The 22,792-nt window shown below is 37.3% G+C and overlaps 1 protein-coding gene across 3 annotated transcripts; it reads left to right on the top strand.

The window, feature by feature from the left end:
- The first annotated feature begins 1,615 nt into the window (after positions 1–1,615).
- LOC128243391 (uncharacterized) lies at positions 1,616–21,668 on the top strand. Of its 3 annotated transcripts, none has more exons than XM_052961148.1 (16): positions 1,616–1,675; positions 4,599–4,721; positions 8,144–8,243; positions 8,549–8,683; positions 8,914–8,984; positions 9,832–9,989; positions 11,411–11,471; positions 13,305–13,405; positions 14,584–14,751; positions 15,421–15,495; positions 15,997–16,158; positions 16,387–16,454; positions 18,191–18,233; positions 18,509–18,581; positions 19,669–19,742; positions 20,486–21,668. In XM_052961148.1, the coding sequence occupies exons 2-16, from the start codon at positions 4,604–4,606 to the stop codon at positions 20,759–20,761; spliced, it is 1,683 nt and encodes a 560-aa protein (XP_052817108.1). In that variant the 5' UTR covers positions 1,616–1,675; positions 4,599–4,603; the 3' UTR covers positions 20,762–21,668. The 3 variants fall into 3 exon arrangements, with proteins under 3 accessions (XP_052817108.1, XP_052817107.1, XP_052817106.1); XM_052961147.1 differs by lacking the exon at positions 1,616–1,675 and adding an exon at positions 1,981–2,016; XM_052961146.1 differs by lacking the exon at positions 1,616–1,675 and adding an exon at positions 2,023–2,161.
- The last annotated feature ends 1,124 nt before the right edge of the window (positions 21,669–22,792 follow it).

The following is a 22,792-nucleotide window of genomic DNA, read 5'->3' on the forward strand; positions in this document are numbered from 1 at the left end:
AAATACAACGCCATGCGTTATCGTTCTATAAACACCCGAAATTTCAAAGGTCCGACCCCGAAATGGAGAGGTTACGTGTACCAATGGGCTACGTAAAACCTTCTACGTCATGAAGGTATCTTAACATGGTACTCGTAACACGTTTAGAATGACATGAACGATGGCACGAGGAATCAGCGAGCCTACAAGGTCAAGTACAAAGTGAAATTTCGCAAACGACTTTAAAACCCAAGTAAATACCTTTGATTATAAGTATATACGTATATCTACATGCACACGTACACGTCCGTTTAGTGATTCGCAAACTCTCACGTTGTCACTCAAAGGACGTGAGTATTGTACTTTAATGGAGAAAATGTTTGTTCTAGAACGTCGTTTCCATGAAAACAATTAGCAGGGCCTCCACATATGGCCATGTGATAATATGCATGTAACAGTTTCACAACAACACTGTTCACAGATAACAACATGCCATTCCCATGGTGAAGTTCAGAATTAACCCTGAAACCAGGATTAAGAGCTTTCAATTTCAAATTTCATACACTTGTTAAATTTGATTTTGGCTGTTTTTGCATTTTAGATAGAAGATAAATGAAATGGATATAAATGGCTTTGGAAACATGGTTTAAGCCCCTTATCCTGATTTTGGTCTGGGTCCAAATTCTCGAAACATCCTAAGTCCTTATAGCAGGATTAGGTTAACCTTACTATTTTTGTTTTAGTATCATTTGCGTAGCATGTACATACTCGAGAGGTTTTCGACTTTAAAAGAAAATTATCTTTATGATAATCAAGATAAACTAATTTTTCTTTAGTAAAATCAAGATTCAGAAATACATTTACGTAAGCTTGATACGTCCTTTCGATAATTTGGGTCTTGGTCTCTCATACTCGTTTTCAGGATTAATATTCCCTGGACTGTAAACATTTTTAAATCTCAAACAGCGGTGATACAGTTGTTTTGTGTGTGTGTTTTTTCAAATGGTAACAAATATTACAAAACCAGCTGCACTCTCACAGATTTACCGTTTTTACAACTCTTTTTATTTTTTGTCTTGTAAAGAGCAAATTTGTGTGTAAATATCTGCAAACCAATGATAAAAGATTGCTGACAAAAATTCAGAGCGTTACAAAATTAATGTTTTATGGCTTAAACCGTTACTAACGGTTTAAGAAAAATGCATACAACATGATTTTTTAAACTTAAATATAAAAATCTGCGATATATTTCTTGTCAGCAGTCTTATATCACTGGTTTCCATGGATTTTCGCCAAAAACGGCTCGTTCCAAGACAAAAAATAAAACAAATGTCAAAACGTTCAATCTGTGAGAGTGCAGCTTTAATATTGAAACGAGGGACTTTTTTGGGTCGTTAAAACATCACAAATTAGTTCCATTTCTCATACTATAAGATATTTTTATTAGTACGCACTGGATTTAATTTGGATACACATTTTGTCAACTGTTTATCCAAAATAAGCTTAAATATGAGTATTTTTTGTGTGCGTCGAGAGGCAAATTATTTATTACGATTAAAGGGAAGTAACATATATAAGTACATACTCCCAGACGTTTGGAGTTCAGTCCCTTGTATGTATAGCCAAACCAGGAAGTGTGGGGTTGCCGGCCCAACTGAAGGTCCTGAAGCTTTGTAAAAGCCTAAAGGGGTTACGGGTGAGTCTCTAATTTTAAGTCCTCGTGTGTACCAAGTTTCATTTGTCTCTAATCATGTCCTTCTTTACCTGTAAAAACTTTGGTAAAATTCAAACAGTCCTTAAATGCTCCACTTGCTATGTCATTTGTATTAAAATGTTAATTCGTGTATTTACGGGTCATGTGGCTTATTGAACCTGAATTCAAAATATAATTACAAATATTCATGATTTTGTTGATACCTGATGGAGTCAACAATCTATGAAACTTAAATAGTAATAAATATAGATGAATGAACATTGTATTAACATTTTATATTTTTGTAGTTCAAGGTTAAAGAGCAGAACTTTCAAAACTTCCGGGTAAATTCAAGTTTTGTTTACGTAATGGAAATACCCATGTGAAATACCCATGTTAATCCACTTTGAATGATTACATACAATTCATGTCTTTCAATTATTTGGATTTAAAACGTAAACAAGTGAGATAAAAAGAAGATAATTGCAGGTAAGTTACTTAATTCATTATGGTGAAATGTTGTGTGTGCTATAATAAACGGCTTATTGATCGAGTCATTTCATTTTGTAGCTCGTCTGTTTCTTGATGAAAAATGTCGAACTATTATCATAGCATTGGCGTCGTTGTCCACGTCGTCGAAATATTATCATAGCATTGGCGTCGTTGTCCACGTCGTCGAAATATTATCATAGCATTGGCGTCGTTGTCCACGTCGTCGAAATAAATATTATCATAGCATTGTCGTCGTTGTCAACGTCGTCGAAATAATATCATAGCATTGGCGTCGTTGTTCACATCGTCGAAATAAATATTATCATAGCATTGGCGTCGTTGTCCACGTCGTCGAAATAAATATTATCATAGCATTGGCGTCGTTGTCCACGTCGTCGAAATATTATCATAGCATTGGTGTCGTTGTCCACGTCGTCGAAATATTATCATAGCATTGGCGTCGTTGTCCACGTCGTCGAAATATTATCATAGCATTGGCGTCGTTGTCCACGTCGTCGAAATAAATATTATCATAGCATTGGCGTCGTTGTCCACGTCGTCGAAATAAATATTATCATAGCATTGGCGTCGTTGTCCATGTCGTCGAAATATTATCATAGCATTGGCGTCGTTGTCCACGTCGTCGAAATAAATATTATCATAGCATTGGAGTCGTTGTCCACGTCGTCGAAATAAATATTATCATAGCATTGGCGTCGTTGTCCACGTCGTCGAAATATTATCATAGCATTGGCGTCGTTGTCCACGTCGTCGAAATATTATCATAGCATTGGCGTCGTTGTCCACGTCGTCGAAATAAATATTATTATAGCATTGGCGTCGCTGTCCACGTCGTCGAACTATTATCATAGCATTGGCGTCGTTGCCCACGTCGTCGAAATATTATCATAGCATTGGCGTCGTTGTCCACGTCGTCGGCATCGTCGTCCTGCAAACAACTTGGCTATAACTCTTAAACCGTTCAAAATAATTCAAATGAAACTTGGTACACATGTTGGCTTGCCAGAGACAAGTTACGCACACGTCTTCCTGTCTGATATTATAACGTCTTTACACCACGTGGACATAGTTATGACGTCATGTCTGTTAAGTTGTAAAAATACAATTCTAACGATCAAACGTTATACTTGTTGAAGGCCGATAGGCTATTTTGTTGGTTTGAAAGTAGGCTTTACCGTAACACTTTCATCATCAGTATGTTCAACCACTCTGGGTGGATATAGTTACTTCCTTGAATAAATCAGTTTTATGTCGCCTGCATAGCATGGAAAACTTATAGGGATTATGCTGTCCGACGGCGTCGTCCGCGACGTAATACTTGAATAACTTTCATATCACTTCTTATCCACTCTTAACCAAACTTGGCCACACTGTTTATTGGCATACTAACTCGACTGGGTTCGATCGACATTCAGTGCGAACACATTCATTCTCGTTACTTACAAGCCACATTGCTATGTTTATTGTTATTCATTCAGCACAGTTTGATCAATAGCCGACACCCAGATTGCATTATTAAGTCAGCCGTTATGGTCGATATACACCATTTATACCACCGTTTAAACAAAGCACGTGCCCACGGGCGGCTCCAGGATACGACGTAAGAGGGGGTGTTAAATAGGGGCGTTCCCTTTCGACTTGCGCCCCAGCCTTAGAAACGTAATTTATTTGGTCTAAAGTGTTGGCAGGGGGGAGGGTATTTTACAGGGTGCGTGGTTATGCCACACGCAAAATCCAGGATCCAGGTGGGTCGCATTCGGCGCCCAGCCCCCAATAAATCTTCCAAGTTCACGTTTATTTCAGTATATGAGAAAAAATACAATACGCCCCCTACTAAGCTAAGCTACTCCCCCCACCCGCCAACAAATAACGATTCGGAGGAAGGGGCAAGTCAAATATTACGCTCCTAAATTACGCCCCCCTCAAACGCCAAATCCTGGTCTCGCCTCTGCCTATACCTCCTTCCCAACCCCTTATAATAATGACATAAATGCATAAATGCTCCCAGGTTTATGAATAATACTGATAGAACTTAACACTTGAACTAAACCACAATACTTATATTCATTACAAAACAATAATATTAAGATCTATATTTTATGTGATTTAGTACTAGTCTCAGTTCCCCTAAGAGTTGAACCTTGCTATAGTTATGGGCTTTTTGAAGTTGATATGGGGGGTTGGGATCGAAAAAGGTGTGACATAACCACTTACTCTGCCACTGTGGATGGAGGGGGGCATGTCCAAAGTAATGCCCAAAAGTTACCCGCCTTGTAATGTCTCCCCCGGACCGCCACTGCATGGGCTGTTTTAGTATAGTTAATATTCAACATGGAGTCTTGACATAATTAGCGTATGGAATGGAAAACGACCAGTTGAAGTAATACGTAACATATATCCTTGTGCGAACCAGATACAATGGCATCAATACTTACGGCGCTTGTGGGAGCCGCCATCTTGGTTTCCACGATGACGTCACTGCACGCGGTTCCCGCCGGAATCGAGGTTTTGTTTACACAGGAAGTTCTACAGACTTGTGAGTATCAAAAGATAAAAATCCTTTTTTTCAATTTTAGTATTTTATTTCACGACATTTCTGTTGACATGTGTTTAAATTGTGTTTGTAGATGATGTTGTTTTCTAATTCAAGAGGGCGGTACCAAATTGATGCTGTCTTTAAAGCGTCAGACTGTATTCTCAAAACCTTCCTCCCAGATTGAAAAACAAAAGCAAATATCGATAAACAAGGAATTTGGGGTTAATCCAACTTCCTGTATACCATTCGGAGCTCCTCGGCTTTTTGGTCACCGAAAACAACCTCGGATGTTTGCCTGTACATCCGTAGAAGTAGTTCGTAAACTTTTAAAAAATAGTATGAATTAATTAATTAATAATTAATATTCTAAAATGTTGTTTAGTAGTTTAATGGAATGCCTGTGAAATGTATACATGTAATTGTAAACCGTCCATTCACATTCGAGGTTGTTTTCGATGGAAAATGGCCGAGGAGTTCCGAATGAATTAAAGTGTGTATCTTCAATAACATCATTAAATATATAAACTATTTCAGAAAATTTTAAGTTATAATATCGAAATACTAGTGAACTATTTAACTAAATAAACGTAAGTTATGGAAAGACTTAAAATGTTTTATGAATACCGGCTCGAAATAACCGAATGTAACTCTTTTTACGGTTTATATATACAATTTAGCGTGTTTATTTTTTCTATTTTGTTTATAAATGATATTTATATAATTAAGATTTATGAGAACTGTTTTTTATAGGGTTCGATGTCAACCAACCAGATTACTCTAAACATGTAATCATTTTGGCATGACATTAAAGTGACACTCTTATTCAAAATCAATACATACACATGTATTACAAACATAAATTGTAAGTGATTATCCTTAAACTACTTACTTAATAATGCGGTTTTTTTTTTAATTAATTACTTGTAACAAGATTGTGACCATGCATCTAATGAAAACTCAAAAAAGTATAAAAATGATTGGTGAGGGCTCAAATATTTACTGTGATCTACTATCGTCTCATAAGGTAGAAACACCACGTTTTCAGCACTTTTCTTTCAAATTGAATTCGGTATCCTTCATAAGAACCATTGTTTTTTACATTTATTCATCCTTTTTGGTACAGTATAACAATTGTGTTATTTGTGGTATGTTTTATTTGGGAGGAAGAGTGTATCTTTAAGGTAGTTTTGATATACATAGGAACAAGGTAGTTAATGTATGGAATTTAAAACGAAATGAAGTTTCAGCATCGCATTCAGGAACGAAATAGATACAAGGTAGTCGAATTATCAACGAAAGTCAAAAATTTATCGTTTATAAGTACCATTAGTGTATGCACCTATTAATGGGCTGGTCGTTCAGAACTTTGTCAAAGTACCATTAGTGTGTATGCACCTATTAATGGGCTGGTCGTTCAGAACTTTGTCAAAGTACCATTAGTGTGTATGCACCTATTAATGGGCTGGTCGTTCAGAACTTTGACAAAGTACCATTAGTGTAAGCACCTATTAATGGGCTGGTCGTTCAGAACTTTGTCAAAGTACCGTTAGTGTGTATGCACCTATTTATGGGCTGATTGTTCAGAGCTTTGACAAAGTACCATAAGTGTAAGCACCTACTAATGGGCTGGTCGTTCAGAACTTTGTCAAAGTACCATTAGTGTGTATGCACCTATTAATGGGCTGGTCTTTCAGAACTTTGTCAAAGTACCATTAGTGTGTATGCACCTATTAATGGGCTGGTCGTTCAGAACTTTGACAAAGTGCCATTAGTATATGCATCTATTAATGGGCTGGTCGTTCAGAACTTTGACAAAGTACCATTAGTGTGTATGCATCTATTAATGGGCTGGTCGTTCAGAACTTTGACAAAGTACCATTTGTGTATGCATCTATTAATGGGCTGGTCGTTCAGAACTTTGACAAAGTACCATTTGTGTATGCATCTATTAATGGGCTGATTGTTCAGAACTTTGACAAAGTACCATTTGTGTATGCATCTATTAATGGACTGGTCGTTCAGAACTTTGACAAAGTACCATTAGTGTATGCATCTATTAATGGGCTGATTGTTCAGAACTTTGACAAAGTACCATTTGTGTATGCATCTATTAATGGGCTGGTCGTTCAGAACTTTGACAAAGTACCATTAGTGTATGCATCTATTAATGGGCTGATTGTTCAGAACTTTGTCAAAGTACCATTTGTGTATGCATCTATTAATGGGCTGATTGTTCAGAACTTTGACAAAGTACCATTTGTGTATGCATCTATTAATGGGCTGATTGTTCAGAACTTTGTCAAAGTACCATTTGTGTATGCATCTATTAATGGGCTGATTGTTCAGAACTTTGTCAAAGTACCATTTGTGTATGCATCTATTAATGGGCTGATTGTTCAGAACTTTGACAAAGTACCATTTGTGTATGCATCTATTAATGGGCTGATTGTTCAGAACTTTGATAAAGTACCATTTGTGTATGCATCTATTAATGGGCTGATTGTTCAGAACTTTGACAAAGTACCATTTGTGTATGCATCTATTAATGGGCTGATTGTTCAGAACTTTGACAAAGTACCATTTGTGTATGCATCTATTAATGGGCTGATGTTCAGAACTTTGTCAAAGTTAACAACGTTGTTCATTGTCAAATCGTTTCTGTTCAGGATGTACAATGGATTGTGATCTGCTGTATTCCTAACAATATTTGAGAGAACATGTTTATATTTCAATATGTGAGCTCATAATGAAAGAACTCAAGCTTCAAAGACAACAACTACGTCATTTTTGACGTTATCAACTTTAACAACGTCCTGAACAAGCGGCCCAATTGTGTATCAATGAAAATTTAGTTTTATTCCATGTTCGCCTGATGGTATTCCATAGAACGGTTTGTCGCTGACTATAATTACCAACTCTATTTTTATGAGGGGTGAAATTGAAAAGGTTCTATCTTCTTTATTTAATGTCACTTAGAACCTTTTCGCATTCACCCCTCGAATTGTGTATGTAATAAGGATGACACACATATTTAGATGTATATTTAGAAACACGGCATGCATGATTTTGAACCATTCTATTCGTTCATGTGGTGAATTTAGACGAGTTTGAGAATAAGATTTGACTTGAATATTTTTTGTGATATTGGGGCCAGGAGTTTCTCAAGGATTACATAAAAAGTTATTAACGTCATTTACTCGTAAGCGTTTATGAATAAAGCTCGAATATAATTGGTACTCATACAATCGAATACGCTAAACATCGAAGTAAATATTTTTAAAGTTGTGCAGAAAATAGTAGGCCTCGTTCGGGTTACTCCCTTACTTGGGGAGGCTCTATGGGTTTTTTTTATAGAACTTTAAAATACACTCTATTATATACAAAGTAATAGCTTCCTCATTCTTATTTTATTCTTATTTTAGGTACGCAGTTAGACCTGTACCACTTCATAAAATCGATGAAGAAAGTTCATATTCCGGACATGGTGAACAGCAGTGGTTCCTTCAACTGGCAAGTCACGGGGTAGGTGCTAAGAACAAAAATAAGAAAACATACAAAGTTGGAGAAAAAGGTTGAAGAAAATAATGAAAAACTTGCCTTGGTTTTCTTTCAAAACTGTTCAAAATCGATTAATAAAGAAAAGTTGTAGTATCATGATTTAGAAATGTTATACAAGTATCTAATGAAACCGGAATTGAATATATAGAAATACCCTTAAGCACTGATATGTACCATCCTATGGCAAGCGGTGAAGAGAATGGTTTAACACGACATCATTAGATTCGTTAACAAGAAGTTACAGTGCATGTTTCTTTTTTCCTCCCCAGAGTGCGCGTTGAGGACGTGGGTCACGTTAGTTCATCAATACAGCTCGGGGACGGTGTCTTGCACTTCAACGCCAATGTCACAAAACTTGTCATTTCCGCTAGTTGGGCGTTTCATTCTAAAGACCAGGCGGGCGTGTAAGTTGTCTGCGATTAGCATCATTCATTCTGTCATGGAAACCGATCATTCGAATAACGCCAAAGCTTCAAATTTGTAAAATGTTTTATTATGCGTTGGTATCATTCATTCTGTCTTGGAAACCGATATTTAAATAACGCCAATTGATACATCAAATTTGTAAAAAGTTTTATTATGCGTTCTTATGCTTTTACATTAATATTAAAATCGTTGATATCTTTCGTTCCAGAACGTTTCAAGGCAAGGGCAAATTGAACGTGACTAGCGCCAAAACGTCTTTCAACATCATAGCTAAGTTGTGTTAGTATAGAATTATGTAAACATGCGGTTTCTGGTAAATATACTGTTCCCGAATCGTAAGCGAACATGTTAGCGAACGCCTTGTCCCTTTTCGTTAGCGAACCTCTTGTCCCTCTTTGTTAGCGAACCTCTTGTCCCGGAATTGTAAGCGAAACTATTGTCCCTTTTTGTTAGCGAACCTCTTGTCCCGGAATTGTAAGTGAACCTCTTGTCCCTTTTTGTTAGCGAACCTCTTGTCCCGGAATTGTAAGCGAACCCCCTGTACCGGATTCGTTAACGAACCTCTTGTCCCTTTTCGTTAGCGAACCTCTTGTCCCTTTTTGTTAGCGAACCTCTTGTCCCTTTTCGTTAGCGAACACCTTGTCCATTTTCGTTAGCGAACCTCGAACCTCTTGTCCCTTTTTGTTAGCGAACCTCTTGTCCCTTTTCGTTGGCGAACCTCTTGTCCCTTTTTGTTAGCGAACCTCTTGTCCCGGAATTGTAAGCGAACCCATTGTACCGGAATTGTAAGCGAACCCATTGTCCCGAATTTTCAGCAAACCGCTTGTTCCAGATTCGTTAACAACGATCTTGTCCCGGATTCGTTAACGAACCTCTTGTCCCTTTTCGTTAGCGAACCTCTTGTCCCGGAATTGTAAGCGAACCCATTGTACCGGATTCGTTAACGAACCTCTTGTCCCCGATTCGTTAACTGTTAGGAACTCTTGTCATTGATTCGTTAACGAACCCTCTTGTCCCGAATTTTCAGCAAACCGCTGGTCCCAGATTCGTTAACAACGATTTATATGTCAATTTCTTGCATATGTGTTAGAAAGGAATGTTTAATTTGTCATTTCTATTCCAAAAGCGGTGACAGAAGCTGGCGGCATAGGTACAGACATCATAGATTGTGGCGCGGACATCACTCAACTGAAGATAAAGTTTTATGACAGCGATTTGATCAGTTTTATGGAGATGATTGCAAACAGCATCGTTGCGGACCTCAAGAAAGAAATAAAGAAATCGGTTTGTAACATAGACATAAGTAATTTTATATGCTTGTAGCCTTGATCAGATTCATTAACTAAACCATTTTCCCCGATTTGTAAGCGAACATCTTGCCTCAGTTCGTAAGCGAGCTTCTTTGTCCCCGATTTCTAAGCAAACCTCTTGCCTCCTGTTCGTAAGCGAACCACTTTGTCCCCGATTTGTAAGAGAACCTTTTGCCCGAACGCGTAAGCGAATCACTTCGTCCCCGATTTCTAAGCGAACTTCTTGCCCCCCTGTTCGTAAGCGAGCCCCTTTGTCCCCGATTTGTATGCGAATCTCTTAGACCATTTCGTGAGCGAGCCCCTTTGTCCCCGATATGTAAGCGAACCTCTTGTCCCAGTTCGTAAGCGAGCCCCCTTGTCTCCGATTTGTAAGCGAACTTCTTACCTCAGTTCGTAAGCGAACCCCTTTGTCCCCGATTTGTATGCGAATCTCTTAGACCATTTCGTGAGCGAGCCCCTTTGTCCCCGATATGTAAGCGAACCTCTTGTCCCAGTTCGTAAGCGAGCCCCATTGTCTCCGATTTGTAAGCAAACTTCTTACCTCAGTTCGTAAGCGAACCCCTTTGTCCCCGATTTGTAAGCAAACCTCTTGTCCCCCCTGTTCGTGAACGAACCTCTTTGTCCCCGATTTGCTAGCGAACCTCTTGCCCCCCTATCGTAAGCGAGCCCCTTTGTCCCCGATTTGCTAGCGAACCACTTGCCCCCCTCTCGTAAGCGAGCCTCTTTGTCCCCGATTTGCTAGCGAACCACTCCCCCCCCCCTCTCGTAAGCGAACCCCTTTGTCCCTGATTTCCTAGCGAATCTCCTTTCCCAGTTCACTGACGACCTCTTGTCCCCATTTACATCAGCGAACCCCTTGTCTTCTTTACACTTATCTTATGTTTATATTTCTTTATTAAACCATTAAACCCGCATTAGCCAGGCAGAAATATTAATTAGGGCCAATGATTTATTGAAGAAGTTATTCGGTTGTGAATGGGACATTCCACCAGCTCATTACACATGCGAATGAATATATACCAATATTTTCCATAATGAGTTCAAACGAACGCTTTATTTAAATGAACTGCTGTACTTAAAGCTAGACTCTCACATACTGACAGCTTATTTTGGCATCAGTGCCTTAAATTCAGTCATATAACTACCAAAAACTCTGTTTTCTTAAGGACTTAGCTTTTAGCCATAACACGTCAATTTTCGAACGTAATTTTAAAAAACTGCGTTCTAATCTTTTGTCAGCAGTTTTATATCACTGGTTTCTAGAGATTAACGCAAAAGTTGGCTCATTCTAAGATTAAAAATAAGATACATTGTTTGTCAAAACGGTCAATCTGTGAGAGTTCAGCTTGAAGGAAATGTCGATAGATTGTTCATAGCTGTGGTATCAAATTTCAGTTTTGCAAAGCTGTGGCTAAATTTCAAACCAAAGTTGAACAAGAGATAAACAAGCTGCAAGGTAGGACCACGGCAACTTCAAAGAAATATTTTTTCTTCTCCCAATTTCTCCTATACATATACCCCAAATGCCTTTTTACAGGATTAAGTTAAAGACTGAACTCCGAATGATGAACTAGCGAAAAAAAAAAATTGTCGAAAACTGACATAAACTTGGTATCGATGTGTACAATGCATTGAAACTTACTAACTGAAGTACCACATAGTTTACAATTAATTTATTTTTCGCAGTTTTTTCGTATTTTTCCACTAAAAAAGATTACTAGGTATGTCTACCTAGTAGAATTTATTCCTTATGCGTGATTGGCTAGTCGATGTTATCACGTGATATGACCAAGTTTATTATTCATATATTCCAATTGTTAAGCCTTCGTAGCACAGTGGATACACTGGAGTGCAATTTTGGCGGCACTGGTTCGAACCCGGTCTCCGATTTAGCTAGTTCCTTATAACAGAATTACGATTTTGAATAACCTTTGCTGTTATGGGGTAAAGAGTTGAGTCTGAGATCGAGATGTGACTTAAGTTTGTTCGTTTTATTTGGGCCTGATATAATGTTGGCGTCATTTAATAAGGCATTGCATATTGATCACATGCTTATGTAGACTAAATGTTCGAACAAACATTATTAAAGATGCACTTTTACCACTCCTTTATAAGATTTACCACAATTAATAATATTGTTTTAATATTCCAAAAGGGATGAATAAATGTCAAAAACAATGGTTCTTATGAAGGATACCGAGTTTAATTTGAAAGAAATCAGCCTAAAATACGGTATTTCAACCTAATGAGACTATAGTAGACCACATTAAATCTTTTAGCATTCACCCATCATTTAATTTTTTTGCGCTTTCTGCTATTAAAAACACAGCTACAATCTTGTTATCAGAAATTAATATTTTCTAAAAATGCATTATTAAGTAAGTAGTTAAAGGTTTATCAGTCAAAATTGGTGTATGTTATACATGCGTATGCATTTATTTTGAATAAGAGTGTCCCTTTAAATAAAGTATTGCAGTAAAATAGATAAAAAAAGCTGTGTGAAGTTAGCTAAACATACGACATTGGACATTGGACATTCAAGATCGAATGTTGTGCTGGCACGACATTGGACATTTGACATCAAAATCGACATTCATTTTTGAATGTCCAATGTCCAATGTCATACCAGCACGACTTTCACTTTTGAATGTCTAATGACCAATGTCGTGCCAGCACAACATTTGATTTTGAATGTCCAATGTCCAATGTCTTGCCAGCACGACTTTCACTTTTGAATGTCTAATGACCAATGTCGTGCCAGCACAACATTCGATTTTGAATGTCCAATGTCGTGCCAGCACGACTTTCACTTATGAATGTCCAATGACCAATGTCGTACCAGCACAACATTCGATTTTGAATGTCCAATGTCCAATGTCGTGCCAGCACAACATTCGATTTTAAATGTCCAATGTCCAATGTCGTGCCAGCACAACATTCGATTTTGAATGTCCAATGTCCAATGTCGTGCCGGCACAACATTCGATTTTGAATGTCCAATGTCCAATGTCGTATGTTTAGCTAACTTCACACAGCTAAAAAAAGAACATATTTTAACTGAAACCAGACGTGTAATTGCCATTCTGGCCACCATTCAATCGTTCAATTATTAGTTTTGTTTTGATTTTTTTTGGTATAAAATTATGTTCCTTTTGACCCATAATACCATTTGGAGTGATACTAAAATAACAGATTTATATATCGGCTACCTCATTTCTTTAAACTGATTGTTACACCAATACACAGTTGCTTGTAATGCCTGTTATGTATCATCTGACGTCGTTTTCAGAGAAAACGTCAAATATCACGTTTTACAATCAGACGTTTGCAATTGACTCGTCAGTCGTAGCAGTGAACGTAACGACCAAAGCCATTTATGTTTACTTAAAGGTAGGTAAAAAAGAACAGTTATTTAATAATTCTTGTGGTTAATGATAAAATCTTCCAAGCTCAAAACTCTAACCAATTTTAGATTATAACCTACATTTCTACCAAATGAAATAGTCTATAAGCAAACGAGGCTTAATCGTTTATAAAGACATTGTTTGTTTTCCCAACCTTTGAAAACAGGTTACAATTTAAAGCATTTAAAATCTCAATGTCTAAGACTGGCTCGCTCGCTCAGCCCTTCTAAATCATTAAGATTTTACATATCTCTGTTTTAACTATAACGTGCCTGTCGAATAAGTTAGAACATCGTGGTATATTGCAGGTAGGGTCTATGAATTTTCAGTTAGCGTCACGGTATATTTTCATTCTTATATTCGCATCCCATCATCAGTGTATTTACTTAAAACTCTTTACACAACAACGATGGCCTTCTGATATATAAATTTAAATTCATTAAACAAAGGGTTCTATTATTAAACAAAAATGGTACTCTGCCGTGGTTAACCAGCGGTTGATTACCGTTCGAAGCTGGTTTGAATATTTGACCAAGATCGTTCCTGGTTTAATTGTTGACCGATAAAGGATTTGTCGGCGCTGATTACTAAGGGAATAGTAAAGCTAAGCAAAACGGTGACAGAAAAAAACGAAATCAATTTTATACCTTGCACTTTTTTTCGGATACCGAACTCGTTTCACGTGGAGACGTTTTGAATTATGTCCGTGACGGCGTAGGGTGATCTTGACCTATGATTATCGGTCAGCCTGCTCAATTTCGAAATTGAGTCATTGGTCTAGCATCCTTCTCGAGGTGTTTAGCTTTAAACTATAATATGTTTAATTTTTCTAGGAAAATCCCTCGCGAAAAAAATTCTTCAACATTTAAACAACCACAGAGCTAAAAAGATCGTATTCGATACTTATTTCGAAACTCCATTATTTTTCTTCGACTTTCTCTACAATGGACAATAAGATTTTAAGGTTCACTTTACAATCTTTACAGCTGCCAATGGGATTTCTAGTTTCATTTTACCAAGAACAATGGAAATTTAAATCATATTCAGCTCATTTCTGTTCATTTCACATGAAGCCTCGACCTATGGCCTTAAAATGTAATTATTGCGTCCAGTCTTGACAAGATGCAAAACATAATATGATATATACTCGTATTTCATTAACAGGCAGGTTTTACAATGAATGGCCGGAAGTTTCCTATCAACGACCAGCATTTCCCCACGGCAACCACCGCTTCCGGTTTCGAGATATCGTTTGCTAAGGCGGTATTTGGAAATGTTGTTCAGGCGGCTAACGACAGCGGCCTTCTGCATTATAAGCTTGGCTTCAAGGAGGTAAAACTGATATATTGCGATATAAAATCTAAAAAAAAAATATCTGTTATATTGCAGTCCTCTTTTTCATGATCAATTTTAACGCGAAGCAAGTCATTTGCGATAAAATTTATATAAAAAAAATGACTAGGATTTGGAATTTCTTTTATTGTGATAAAACATACTATTTCCTTACATTACAAACGTTTAGTAACAGAAAGAAAAGTACACATAGCTTTTGTATAGCCAATCCCACCTCTAAAGGGACTCGTTCACCGATTTTATGTTGGGAATATATTTTTTATTTTAAATTGATTATTCTACTTACTTTCATCGACAAAAAGCGAACAGCTACAGCCAGATACTCATTTGAACATAATTTTTCATGCCTTAAACGTTTCAATTCTGAATAGCGTTAATAACGTTTACCGGCAAAAAATTTTCGTAACAGTTTCCAATGATTATTCTAAAAAAGAGCTATTTTGATGTTTTATTATTGCTGCAAGCATGTTGTTCATATATCACACGAAATAAAAAAACAACGATGTCTGATCCTTTAAGTCGTGAACTAGTCCCTTTAAGCTGCGTTTAGTTGTAGTATCAAAAATCAGTACAACCTACAAACTTTCGTCATGTATAAAATCTTAACATGGCGGCTGCTTACATATTATCTATATGATTTGTTCACAGATTATGGCCAATCAAAAGTTTTCGCTCAACCTCTCCTGTTCCGGAATTTTCTGCGCAGGAAACGTTTTCTATAAGGTAGGAATATCTACATTAAAATATATGATTTGTATGATACTTATTTGCATTAATTGTAAGACAAAACTGATGAGTATGGATAAAGCATATAATGAATAACTTGCTTGTAGATTAAGAAATAGTTACGACACCCACAACCCGAGGTTTTCTTTTAGATTACACACGAGATATTAAGCGCGAGTCAATCGTTACCAATCGGCCATCTCCGGCAAGCTTCGTGATTCTGTTGGATACTGGCCGAGGTGTTCCGATTGATCGCGAGTGTAAAAAATCAATAACGAGGGGTTGCGCTTAATGTCAATGACAACTTTCATTACATGGCTTGTTGTATAAGTGAAGAGGGTTGTAATTCATCCACACGGTTGTTATAGAACGTGTAAGCTTATTCTACTTGTCAACGTTCTAGTGTGGAAGTCAATGCGTAGACACAAAGTAGACAAAGCATGGTAAAAAGACTCATGTGGTAATCATTTCTTTAAATAACATTCTATATTGCTACAGGCGGCCGAGCGATGGCCGGGGCGAGTCATCGGTATCCGAGTGTCGGCAACCAATCTGGCTCTGTCCGTCGGGGACAACTTCATGTATTTGTACGTGGACGGTCGGGTTTATTTCACCGCTGAGAGCGCTGACAAATCGGATCCGTGGTTCTCAGCCGCGGTTGTAAGTATTTATCCAAATATATAAAGTCGTATGCAGGAACAAACATTCATTTAATCTAATAACATTCAAATTGTTATTGGAATAAGTTACCTATTTGTTTGGTTATTTTCTGTTTCGTTGTATAAAAGCGTTATCGTTTCCAAAACACAAATAGAAATAGGCTTGTCCTTTAATTTATAAACGTGAATTGTCATTCAGGTCTACAAGTCCATTCTGTGTCAATTTCAGAATATTGTCATACCACTTCAATTACGACTTGAAAACGAACAGATGCACGGCAAGGTCAGCGCAGTTGGGTAAGCGGAGTTCTTTTGTTCAAGAGCATTACTTTAAAATTTCCCCGTTTTGTGTCAGCAGGATTGGGTAGGTGGCGTTCATCTGTTCAAGAGCATTACTTTAAAACTTCCCCGTTTTTTGTCAGCAGGATTGAGTAGGTGGCGTTTATTTGTTCAAGAGCATTACTTTAAAATTTCCCCGTTTTGTGTCTGCAGGATTGGGTAGGTGGCGTTTATTTGTTCAGGAGAATTACTTTAAAATTTCCCCGTTTTGTGTCAGCAGGATTGAGTAGGTGGCGTTTATTTGTTCAAGAGCATTACTATAAAATTTCCCCGTTTTGTGTCAGCAGGATTGGGTAGGTGCATGGCGTTCATTTGTTCAAGAGCATTACTTTAAAATTGCCCCGTTTTGTGTCAGCAGGATTGGGTAGGTGGCGTTCATTTGTTCAAGAGCATTACTTTAAAACTTCCCCGTTTTAAAATTGTCCCGCTTTAAGTCAGCAGGATTGGGTAGGCGGCGTGAATTTGTTCAAAAGCATTACTTTAAAACTTACCCGTTCTAAAATTTCCCCGTTTTGTGTCAGCAGGATTGGGAAGGTGGCGTTCATTTGTTCCAGAGCATTACTTTAAAATTGCCCCGTTTTGTGTCAGTAGGATTGGGTAGGCGGCGTTCATTTGTTCAAGAGCATTACTTTAAAATTGCCCCGTTTTGTGTCAGCAGGATTGGGTAGGCGGCGTTCATTTGTTCAAGAGCATTACTTTAAAATTGCCCCGTTTTGTGTCAGCAGGATTGGGAAGGTGGCGTTCATTTGTTCAAGAGCATTACTTTAAAATTGCCTCGTTTTGTGTCAGCAGGATTGGGTAGGTGGCGTTCATTTGTTCAAGAGCATTACTTTAAAATTTCCCCGTTTTGTGTCAGCAGGATTGGGTAGGCGGCGTTCATTTGTTCAAGAGCATTACTTTAAAATTTCCCCGTTTTGTGTCGGCTGGATTTGGTTAGCGGCGTGCCTTTGTTCAAGAGCATTACTTTAAAATTTCCCCGTTTTGTGTCAGCAGGATTGGGTAGGCGGCGTTCATTTGTTCAAGAGCATTACTTTAAAACTTCCCCGTTTTGTGTCGGCTGGATTTGGTTAGCGGCGTGCCTTTGTTCAAGAGCATAATATTTAAAATTGTTCCGCTTTGTGTCAGCAGGATTGGGTTATTTTGCTTCCTATGTTCAAAAGCATTACATTTAAACATTCCTGCTTGTGTCAGCAGAATTGGGTAAGCAGGGTTCTTTTTTTCAAGAGCATTCGTTCAATGTTGCTCTGTTCTGTTTAAGTTTTGATTTTTGAGCTCATATTAAGAAAATAATGTGAAGCGAAAGTCGGTCTACGGGGGGGGGCCTGTTAAGCTACGAGATTTATTTGAAGCAAAAGATTGTTGCGCATTAAAATGTCTCCGTTTGCTTTAAAGCTGCACTCTCACATAAGGCTGCTGACAAAAAATAAGATCACAGATTTTGATATTCAAGTTAAAAAATTGATGTTTTATGCATTTTTCTCAAACCGTTAGCAACGGTTTAAGCCATAAAACATTACATTTTGAACGGAAATATAAAATCTTCGCTCTGATTTTTTTGTCAGCAGTCTTTTATCACTGGTTAACAGATAATTACGCAAAAATGGCTCATTCCAAGACAAAATATAAAAAAGTTGTAAAAACGGTAAATCTGTGAGAGTGCAGCTCTAAACCATTGTATTTGTATACATTTACAGAGGAAATGTAACGGTCGACCAATCGGATTACTGGGAAACATTGGTAAGGGTGTTTCATTGTATCTTTGTATATTTAGGAGATAAAAGTATAACTTGGGTTGTAGGGTCGGTCGGGTTAGTGAACATATTTTTTACGCCTTATGGCAAGAAAAACAAACATAACTTAACGCACCTAAATTAATGAACATTTCGATGAAAAATAAACAACTTTTTACCTAGTGAAAACTCTATTTAACCGTTGAAGTCAGTCAATGGCATAAAAATTATGGATAAAGTCAGATGTCCATCTTATTTACTTTTGTACGTGTGTTGTTTCAGAGCGAGACTCTGCCGAACATTTTAAAATACTACGGACCTTTGATGCAAGAAAAACTTCAGGACAAACTTAATGGTAAACATATGCTAAATACAAAGTACAGAAAAACCGGCCCAATTTCCTCGAAAAAAATCTTAAGCGTAACGAGTAAAAGTAACAATTTCATTTCACTTAATAACTTACATTAGCTTGATATTATAAACCAAATTATAGTTTAACATGATGATATTTAAAAAAAAATGGTTAATTAAGGTTTATCAAGGTCCTTTAAAGTGAGTCCTTTGACCATTTATACCAAAAAGAAAACTGTGAGCTTAGCTTGATCCTGTTGTAAGCGGCTAAAGATTGTTGGAGAAATTGGGACCTGTTTTGCTTGACCTTGATAAAGACTGCTACAGCGTTTCCCAGTGCGTTGTGAAAATTAATCATACGTCGTTACGTAAAAATTAGTTTTCCCGGTTATGATGTTAGTAGGGTGCGAACCCTAAGTGAAGACAAACTTACGAACCGATGCCTACACCACTAGGCTATCAGGACTAATACAACAATGATGGATATTTTGATCTTTAACAATACATTGATAGCATCACGTGATAATGCCAATCAAGGAATCACGCAACAATTAAGCCTTTATTAAGTGACCATTAGCGTTATTAACACTAATGAAAATTGTGGTATTTAAAGACGTTATTTAAGCAAATATCAACATTTGCTTAAGAGTTCCAGTTCCTTTTGATACCTTAGTTTAAACACTTCTAAGGATTTGCCACACTTGATTTCTTCATACAAAAAACTTGTGCATTTTACAAAAACATGAGCGAGTCCCATTAATAAGGCATGCTTTGTCCCTGCATGTGTTTAGGTCAAACTTATTTGGTTTACAACGATTGTGATATGAAATGTATTAATCAGTACCCGGACGAAACCCACTTGTCCGGCTTGGTGACCACAAACAAAACTCCCATGCGCCAAGGCCGGGGATCGAACCTGAAGTGAACGCCCTGGTAGGAAGCGCGTGCGTTTACGTCAACCGTCTATGTATTAATGTTAACTGAATAATTGAATTAACTTTTTATTCAAATAACATATTTCTAAAAATGCATTATAATAAGAAGTTTTTGTTTCGGTTATTTCTGGAACGTTTGTTTTTATTTCTTTTCAGAACATGAACTATCATTCCGCCTGCCCCTGTCAAAACATGCCCGAATTAAAGCCAGCAAAATATCCATAAGCTCGGTAAGATGCAATGAAGGATGCTTATTACTCGTTTGAAAACACATGTGCAAGTCAGATTATTTCGATGCTGAAAACAAATCGCTGAAATGAAAGAGACGTATCATTGCCAAAATAGTTAAAGCCACAAAGAGTTGAGGTTTCGATTGACGGATTAACAGCACCTATTATCAGAAAAAAACGCAAAAAGCTCCTTTCTTTATGTCACGATATCTCCCGCCACCGTTTAAAGCTGCACTCTCACTGATTTACCATTTTAACAACTTCTTTATTTTTTGTCTTGGAAAGAGCATTTTTTGCGTAAATATCTGCTAATCAATGATATAACATTGCTGACAAAAAATCAGATCGTAGATTTTCATTTTTCCGTTCGAAAGTGAATGTTTTATGGTATAAACCGTTACTAACGGTTTAAGAAAAATGCAGAAAACTTAATATTTTTTAACTTAAATTTAAAAAGTTGCGATCTGACTTTTTGTTAGCAGTCTTGGTTTCTATGGATTCTCGCAAAAATTAGCTCGTTCCAAGACAAAAAATAAAAATGTTGTCAAAACGTTCAATATGTGAGAGTGCAGCTTTAGAACAACATTAAAACATCGTATGGTATATAATCGTTTTATATTGCTAGCTCATTTTTTCGGCAAAAAAATGATGTAATGTAAGTTTGCTGCCTGACCCATTTTGTTAAAGTTCTCATTGGTATAATTGTTATCTAATTCAAACATTCACTAACACGTTCAATACAGATGGGAGTCAGTGTGTCTGCAGACATCTGTGCCACAGCGGAAAAGGGCTGCAACGCATCCGCCGATACTGGATATGTCGGCAACGCGACCGTCGGGCTGCTAAACTTCATGGACACACTTCCGGTACCGACGACAACTGCGCCCACAACGAAATCCGTCAATGTCGGCGTGCAGTCGTCGGCATCCATCAGCCTTATTGTTGTCATTGTTTTTGCGCAATTGTGTTTGGGATTCGTCGCTCGCCTTGAAAAATATTATAAGCCGGGAACAGTTTGATAGAAATTCTAAGCATATATCTTATAAGATCAACATTTCATTGAAGCCAATAGCAACGTTATTAGTGAACCACATTATTAGTTTGGGGCTTACTTATTAACTACACATCTGTAGTATGTTTTCCAAGATTTAATACCTAAATGCTTAGTGCTATTTATAAAACACAAAATAGAATATCCAAATATTGAATCTTGTTAATTTTGGTTGAATAGCTTCATGGTATATTTACGAATACAGGTTTTTGTATAGTTGCTTCCAGCATTGGCTTCAATTGAAAAAAACAACAACACTTAATGTAAGATATTACAACGCCGATATGTTACAACGTACAGATATACGATGTTGCACAATTAAGTTTATATATAATATATTACATATACGTTTATAAAGTGCTATGAGCTGCACTTTCTTTTGATTTGCCATTTTGTGACATATTTGAATGTTTTATTTGCAACTAATTTTATTTGTCCACAGATGGTTTAAAAAAATAATTTCCGAAATAAATAACAAGACATGTTCTGCTATTTCAAATTTCGTTGTTTAGGCATTTATGTTGAGAAAAGACTAGCTCATCCATTTTTTATCTGAATACGTCTACACTAATGGTCTAAATGTTTGCGTTCATTATAAATCATATACATTCTACCAGGTGACTTTCGTATTTGTATAAATGTTCTGCATGTTATTATGCTAAATCCATTCACAAGGGTATCTTTTATAATACATGACATCAATTATGCATTGTTATTTGTTTTTAGGGCTGGGGGATTTGTTTTTCAATAAATCTATTTTTTGTTATTCTATCCCTCTCTCTATATATATTATATTTTTGATGATTTTTTATATTTGTATGTGGATAATACTTTGTGTTGTATTTACATCATTAAAAGTCTTAAAGGCAAAGTTCTGCGAGATTGGGTTCACTGTTAGATGCACACGTTGCATGATTGTAATTGCGACACAATTCCAAAGTCATTTGAAGGGAATGAACGTTTTCCGGCTTTAGTGTCATATGACCTGTAAAAGTTTTATTGACATTCAACCTTAGAGTACATGAAATCATGATTTCTCTAGAGGACCTATCTTGACGCATGAAAACTTGCGACTTCTCCGAAGAGGGTTAAAGGGAGGGATCTAGAAAAAAATGAAAGTTTGGTTTCCTCTAGTGGGCTTTCAACTTTCACTTTCAACAAATTGAAGCTTTGTGTCCTCCAAAGCAGCCAAACTAGTCGCAAAAAGCCTGGTTTCCTCCAATGAGGACAACCGTAAACAAATGCAAGCTTTGTGTCCTCCAAAGCAGCCAAACTAGTCGCAAAAAGCCTGGTTTCCTTCAATGAGGACAATCGTAAACAAATGGAAGCTTTGTGTCCTCCAAAGCAGCCAAAGTAGTCGCAAAAAGCTTGGTTTCCTCCAATGAGGACAACCGTAAACAAATGGAAGCTTTGTGTCCTCCAAAGCAGCCAATCTAGTCGCATGGAAGCTTGGTTTCCTCCAATGAGGACAACCGTAAACAAATGAAAGCTTTGTGTCCTCCAAAGCAGCCAAACTAGTCGCAAAAAGCTTGGTTTCCTCCAATGAGGACAACCGTAAACAAATGGAAGCTTTGTGTCCTCCAAAGCGGCCAATCTAGTCGCATGGAAGCTTGGTTTTCACCAAAGAGACCAATCTAGTCGCATGGAAGCTTGGTTTTCTCCAAAAGGACCTATCTAGTCGCATGGAGGCTTGGGTTTTTCCCCCAAAGAGGACGATTTAGACACATAAACACATGAACGCTTAGTTTTTCTCCATGGGGACAATGAGTGAAACCAAATGAATGGAAGCTTGGTTTTCTCCAAAAGGGGTCGGCCTAGATGCATCAAAACCTATTTTTTCCCATTTATAGCCAATTAAAACACATGCAAGCTTGTTGTCTTCAAAAGGTTGATATTGTTGCATAAAAGTCTGGCTTTCACTGAATGGGGACAAACTATTTGTGTCAAAGCTTGGTTCTCTCCAAATGTGACCAATCCAATGACTGGACTGGATTTCAGT

This window comes from Mya arenaria, chromosome 8, assembly GCF_026914265.1.
Source record: "Mya arenaria isolate MELC-2E11 chromosome 8, ASM2691426v1".
In the NCBI taxonomy this organism is placed as follows: Eukaryota; Metazoa; Mollusca; class Bivalvia; order Myida; family Myidae; genus Mya; species Mya arenaria.

What these genes read in the sequence shown, in the direction of transcription:
- LOC128243391 (XM_052961148.1), top strand. Translation starts at nt 4,604, where the DNA reads ATGGCATCAATACTTACGGCGCTTGTGGGAGCCGCCATCTTGGTTTCC. An exon ending in TCTAAAGACCAGGCGGGCGT is followed by an intron (nt 8,684 to 8,913) that starts GTAAGTTGTCTG and finishes CTTTCGTTCCAG; the next exon opens with AACGTTTCAAGGCAAGGGCA. An exon ending in GCAAAATATCCATAAGCTCG is followed by an intron (nt 19,743 to 20,485) that starts GTAAGATGCAAT and finishes CGTTCAATACAG; the next exon opens with ATGGGAGTCAGTGTGTCTGC.